Source organism: Manduca sexta, chromosome 13 (genome assembly GCF_014839805.1).
Source record: "Manduca sexta isolate Smith_Timp_Sample1 chromosome 13, JHU_Msex_v1.0, whole genome shotgun sequence".
Taxonomy (NCBI): domain Eukaryota; kingdom Metazoa; phylum Arthropoda; class Insecta; order Lepidoptera; family Sphingidae; genus Manduca; species Manduca sexta.
This window is the reverse complement of record NC_051127.1, coordinates 1,799,681-1,806,177: the sequence shown is the minus strand read 5'-3', so window position 1 is coordinate 1,806,177 and position 6,497 is coordinate 1,799,681. Positions and strand designations below refer to the sequence as shown.

The following is a 6,497-nucleotide window of genomic DNA, read 5'->3' as shown; positions in this document are numbered from 1 at the left end:
CGAACGTGCCTAGCGTACGCGTGTTACCGTCGCGAATCTTTGTGCACAGCGATATTGTGCGCAGCGCGAATCTCGTGCCCGGGGCACTGAGCGAAAGTGCAGTGATTGTGCATAACGTGACTGGAGTGAGTGAGCTCTGTGAAGTGTAGTGTGAGCCTAGTTTGTCTTTATCGCACGCTCTGCGATACGGTTACGTCCAACACCGCTGTCTACCGAACGCGATGGTGGTGACGAGAAGCCAGGGCGACGCAGCCGACGTAGAGGAACAGAGGCGATCCCGTGAACGGCAAGAGTCTGACCGCCGTCGGGAGGAAAGACAAATAAGTCTAGAGAGACTAAGGCGCATATCACAAGAGCCGCCTGCCTCACCTCAGACCGAGCAAGCCACGTCAGTGGAATAGTGTGTACGCCTTCGACGTCTACGGCGCGCATTATGTCGGAAACGGTGACAAAGGTGACGGCAAAGGATCAGCCACGTGTAAGATCGCCCGCACAGTCCGTTCGATCTACCGCCAGCGTAACAACAAGGTTGCGTTTGGCCGAACTGGAGGCTGCAGAAAAGATGGCAGCTATCAAGAGAAAAGAGCTCGAATTGGAGGCCGAGCTTGTAAAGAAGAAACTCGCTTTGGACGTGTCCGCCATTCAAGACGACGCAGAAAGCGTGCAAGGCGAACAACCCGAAGTAGATGTCAATGAATGGCTAAGGAAGAATCCACTTAGCTCTCGAGGAGAGACCGGTGAGTCAAGGGAGGAGCCGAGAACGCTGCGCTTCGACCTACCACGAGCGAGATCACCGACGCCTCCGAGAGCCCCGAGCGACATGGAGAAATTGGCAGTCGCACTCGAAAGAATGGCGAGACCTCGGGTGAGACAAGTAGATTTACCAACATTTTCCGGCGCAGTGAACGAGTGGCTTCCTTTTAAAGCCGCCATGCAAGACACTACGAAATTGTACAACGTGTCTGCCGCTGAGAACATTCAGCGACTAAGAAGCGCGCTGAAAGGAGAGGCGCGTGATGTCGTGGCCGCACTTTTGCATACGGCCACAGACCCGAGCACTATTATGAAGACATTGGAACAGTGCTTCGGACGGCCAGAAGTGATTATTGATCGTGCCTTGGACGAGTTAAGAAAGACGTCCAAGCCCGGCTCAACGGCGACGGAACTCAACAACTTCGCGATCAAGATTCAAAATGTTATATGTGTGTTGCGGAGTATGGATCGCCGTGAGTACCTCTATAATCCACTTTTGACTCGTGAAGTGTTAGAAAAGTTGAGCCCGCACATACGATCACGATGGTGTGATTACGCCTATGAAAATGAAGGAACGGCTGACCCAGAGATCGTCGTATTGTCTCGCTTCCTTATGCGAGAAGCGGACAGAGCGTTGAAATATACGTACGCTCCGTCTGCGGGAACGAGCAGCGCGGCGAAAAGAGAACTCAGACCGGCCATCGCGATCAAGAGAAAGGCGAGCAACGTATACACACTTGAACAAGAAGAAAAACAAGAGTGTCTGGCATGCAGCGAGGCGCATGTGTTAACGCAGTGCCCTAAGTACAAAGCACTTAGCGTCGAACAGCGATGGAACCTGATCAAAGAAAAGAAGCTGTGTTTTAAGTGTGCGAACAGTACTCATCGGCGCATAACATGCAAAGCCAAGCTGTGCGGTGTGGAACAGTGTCGTCGTCCGCATCACTCATCGCTGCATCAAGCGGAAAAGAAACCGGAAAACACAGAGGTACGTGACAAGGAACAAGTATTGTCAGTGACGCCGAAAACGAACGTCGGCGCACGCACCGTGCTTCTGAAGATGTGCCCGGTCGTAGTCGCCGGTCCACGGGGGGAGGTGAGAACGCACGCTCTCCTCGACGAAGGTGCCACGGTGACATTGATGGATGAAGATCTCGCCGAGAAGATAGGTGCAGACGGCCCTACACAAGCACTGCACCTAAGCGGCGTTAACATGGCTCAAAAGGAAAAAGCCAGCAAGTTGGTGACGGTGCGAATTAGAGGTGTGACAGAAGACGAGCCACACTCAATACGAGCAAGAACAATAAAGCACCTGAAACTGCACCAACAGACCATTCCGGCAGTGCTTATGAAGTTGAAGCATTTAAGGGACCTGCCGGAAGAATTGTGCTATGAACGAGCGCGCCCAGGCATCTTATTGGGCGCGGATCATTGGGAAGCACATTGTGTCGCGAGAACTGCGAGTTGGCGGCCGCAACGAACCGGCTGCATCAAGAACGCTACTCGGCTGGGTGGTACACGGTACGTTACCACGTAGCGTCATAACAAAGAAAGAAAACGTGCTTCATATATACGAGCGGGAGCACGACGGACTGCATAACCTCGTGGAAGATCACTTCAAAATAGAAGCGCTCGGCGTCACACCAGAACCGAGAGTGAGTGACGCAGATCGACGAGCCATCGCCACATTGAAGACGTCTATAAGGAAGATAGACTGCGGGTACGAAGTCGGCTTGCCGTGGCGACAAGACAACACCGCCATGCCGCCGAGCTACAACGCGGCACTTCGACGCCTGCGACAAATCGAGCACAAGATGGACGCCTCGCCTGAATTTGCCCGCGAATATACTGCACAGGTGAATAACCTTATAGAAAAAGGATACGCAGTGAGGTGCGACGGGTCAGAATCATCGAGCCCCGTCTGTTGGTACCTCCCTCACTTCGCGGTGCAGAACCCGAACAAGCCTGGCAAGCAGAGGTTGGTGTTCGACGCAGCGGCGACAAGTCACGGGGTGAGTCTGAACGACCACTTACTGGAAGGCCCTGACATGTTGATGTCTCTGCCCGGAATAATGTTTCGGTTCCGGGAGAGCGCTGTAGCAGTCACAGCGGACATACAAGAAATGTTCCTGCGAATCAAGATCCGTGCCGAAGATCAGTCAGCGCAGCAATTTCTGTGGCGCGGTAACGACCGAACCAACCCGCCGCAGCGATTTAAGATGACCAGCATGATCTTCGGTGCAGCGAGTTCACCATTCATGGCGCACTTCGTAAGGAATCACAACGCCAACGTGCATGCGCAGCTGTATCCCAGAGCAGCGGAGGCCATCACCAAATATCACTATATGGACGACTTGGTGGCCAGCTACGATACACCCGGAGAAGCGCACGAAGCCATAGAGGAAATGAAGACGGTGCACGCGGCGGCGGGATTCACTCTGCGCGGTTGGAACTCGAACGACGAGAGTGTGCTTCGCGACGTGCCCCAGAGTTGCGCTCGAATCAGCCCACGCAACTGGGGGGAGAACATCAACACAGCAAGATATTGGGACTGCGGTGGGACCCGGAGCGAGACGAGCTGGGATTCAACACAGCAATGAGCCGAGTCCCGAAAGAAGTAAAACGCAAGTGCGCACGCCCACCAAGAGAGAAGCCCTCAGTACAGTCATGTCGATCTACGATCCACTGGGACTTCTCAGCGTGTACACCATTCGCGCCAAGATCATCCTTCAGAACTTATGGCGCTTAAAGATGTCGTGGGACGAACGGGTGCCAGAGGAAGACGGCAAGCTGTTCGCGACGTGGTTGTCGCAACTGTCGGCGATCGGCCAGTTGCGCATTCCCCGACATTATGGACCGACGAGCCACGAGCGACGCATCGAGCTCCACGTTATGTGCGACGCCAGCGAGCAGGCCTACGCAGCGGTGGCGTATTGGCGGATGGTCGGCCAAGAGAACGTTACACTCTCTTTGGTGGCCGCCAAGGCGAAGGTGGCACCGCGACGGACGCAAACGATACCCCGCCTCGAGCTGCAAGCGGCGGTAATCGGGGCGCGCCTCGCTGACGCAGTGAAGAAGGAGCATCGCATCGTGGCGGAGAGAACTATATATTGGACTGACTCCACAACAGTCATCCACTGGATCCGGAACGACGAGCGACGGTACACACCCTTCGTCGCGCATCGTCTGCGGGAGATCGCCGAGCTCACCGACAAAAGTGAGTGGCGATGGCTACCCACGACGCACAACGTCGCCGATGAAGCCACTCGACTTCGGAGCGACGCCGTGAGTGAAGACAGCCGGTGGTTCCGGGGACCTGATTTCCTCCTCGAGCCCGAACAATCATGGCCCACGAGAGACGGAAGTCAGGACGACGAAGCAGAGGTCCTGCACGTCACAGAGAGCCCGGAAAAGGAACGCTGGCTGCCCGACCCGACCCGCTTCTCCAAGTATGAAACATTGGTGCGAGCCACGGCGAGAGTCTTGGCGTTCGCGGACATCGCGCGACGCAAGACACCACACCTGGAAGTGGGACACCTGAAGCGGGCGGAGATGTTATTAATGCAACAGGCGCAAAGGGAGAGCTTCGGGGAAGAGCTGCAACGATTGAAGTCTTCCCAGCCGGTACAAAGGACGAGTCGGCTATTCAAGCTGGACCCGGTGTTAGAAGATGGCGTGCTGCGAGTCCGGGGACGCATCGGAGCAGCCACAGTCCCGGATGACGCCAAACGACCGGTCATCTTGGACGGCCGACACCCCGTCACGAAGCTCATCGTGCTGCAAGAACACTGTGCCGCAGGTCACGCAAATAGGGAGCGCGTGACCAACGACCTGCGGCAAAAATATTGGATAATACACCTGAGGCCCACCGTGCGCACCGTGGAACGAGACTGCGCACTGTGTAAGGTGCGACGCACGAAGCCGCAGCCACCGGCCACGGAGATCTACCCCGTGCCCGCTTGGACCCGTATCATCGGCCCTTCTCCAACTGCGGAGTGGACTACTTCGGGCCGATGATAGTGAAGATCGGACGCCGGCGAGAGAAGCGTTGGGGCGCGCTGTTCACCTGTCTAACGACACGCGCCATACATCTGGAGCTCGCCGCATCCCTGTCAACGGATTCGGCCATCATGGCGTTGCGCAGGATGGCAGCAAGAAGAGGATGGCCGAAAATAATGTATTCCGACAACGCCACAAACTTCAGGGAGCGGATGAAGAGCTACGAGCGGCCTACAAGGAGTGGCAACCCGAGCTACGCAACGTCGGGCTGCTGCATCGGATGGAGTGGCGCTTCATCCCTCCGGGCGCACCCAACCAGGGAGGTGCGTGGGAACGGTTGGTGCGATCAGTCAAAACCGCACTAACCGTCACCCTAAAGGAAAAGGCGCCGTCCGAAGAAACCCTACGGACGTTGTTGGCTGAAGCCGAACATTCAGTCAACTCAAGACCACTGACCCACGTGAGCGTCGACCCGAGGGACCCGGAGGCGCTCACGCCCAATCACTTTTGTTGGGCTCATCATCGGGCCTTCCCACAATCGGACCCTGTGAAGACGTCGATCGACGGGCATGGCGAGCGGCGCAAGCGTTGGCGGACAACTTCTGGCGCCGGTGGATAGCGGAGTACCTACCGACCCTGGTACCCCGCGGCGAGTCAACAAGAAGAGTTCGTCCGCTGCGCGTGAACGACGTGGTCGCCATCGCCGACCAACAGCTGCCGAGGAACGTGTGGCCGCTGGGGATCGTCCAGCGCACGTTCGAGGGACCCGACGGAGCCATACGAGTCGCTGAAATCAAGACAAAGAGCGGCGTATTTCGACGCCCGGTGACGAAGATCGTCGTGCTGCACCCGGAGGAGGAGGCTGCGCGAGCTACGCCGGGGAGGATGTTAGCGACACGACGACTTCGCGGCCGCCGTGACACTGAGGCCCGTCGACGACGCTGCCTAAGGAGCGACGTTACGGGACGGCGGACGCAGCGGGACTGAAGCCCGCGCGCCGCACGCTCAGCGAGCGACCCGTCAACGCCGCATCCAGAGGAGCAACGTCGCGGGACGGCGGTCGCCGCGCGACTGAGGCGCGCACTGCACGCGCTCGACGAGGGACCCGGCGCCGGCGCATCATGGAACGACGCCCCGCCCACCAGAACCCTACGGCCAATCAGAGCGACGGACGCGCCAACGAGGGAAAACGGCGGGCCAATGACCGAAAAGTGCGTAGGAGGCACACCCGTGCGTTATAGTGCCTCCTAAACTAGTATGTAAGTCGGGATATTGTATGCGTAGTTTGTAGTTCGAGGCAGAATAAGAAAATTGGTACGAGATAAGCAGATTCGAAAATAAACCAGTGAACAAATCCGTGGAAGTTTTAATACAGTCCCCAACACCAAGCTATACATATTTCATGACGCGTTGGTATATTTACTAGAATTGTTAATTAGACCTTAGATAGTGGGTTGGGGTAACGTGGAACGTCGCTAGTCCATGAATAAGGATGAACTTTAAAAGGTTAGGTAAAATAAATATTTAAGGGGTTTTTTCAAGACAAAATTCATGTTTTTTATATTTAGTTCGCGGCAATGGTGAAAGGTGAAATTTCGAAAGCGAACCCGATAGAACATATAGGTACTAATTTGCATGTGGCCTGCAAATTGTTCTAATAGTTCGATTCTAAATAAATTCTTCATAGAGGAAGGAATCGGGTTGTATGGACCTTTCGCCAGTATTTCGTAGATATAATTAAGTGA

The 6,497-nt window shown here is 55.7% G+C and overlaps 2 protein-coding genes across 2 annotated transcripts; both read left to right on the top strand.

The window, feature by feature from the left end:
* Nucleotides 1-433: 433 nt before the first annotated feature.
* LOC119189189 lies at nt 434-3,353 on the top strand. The gene is made up of 2 exons (XM_037438230.1): nt 434-2,162; nt 2,209-3,353. The coding sequence occupies exons 1-2, from the start codon at nt 434-436 to the stop codon at nt 3,351-3,353; spliced, it is 2,874 nt and encodes a 957-aa protein (XP_037294127.1).
* A 67-nt stretch (nt 3,354-3,420) lies between these two features.
* LOC119189188 lies at nt 3,421-4,770 on the top strand. The gene has a single exon (XM_037438229.1). The coding sequence runs from the start codon at nt 3,421-3,423 to the stop codon at nt 4,768-4,770; it is 1,350 nt and encodes a 449-aa protein (XP_037294126.1).
* Nucleotides 4,771-6,497: the final 1,727 nt, after the last annotated feature.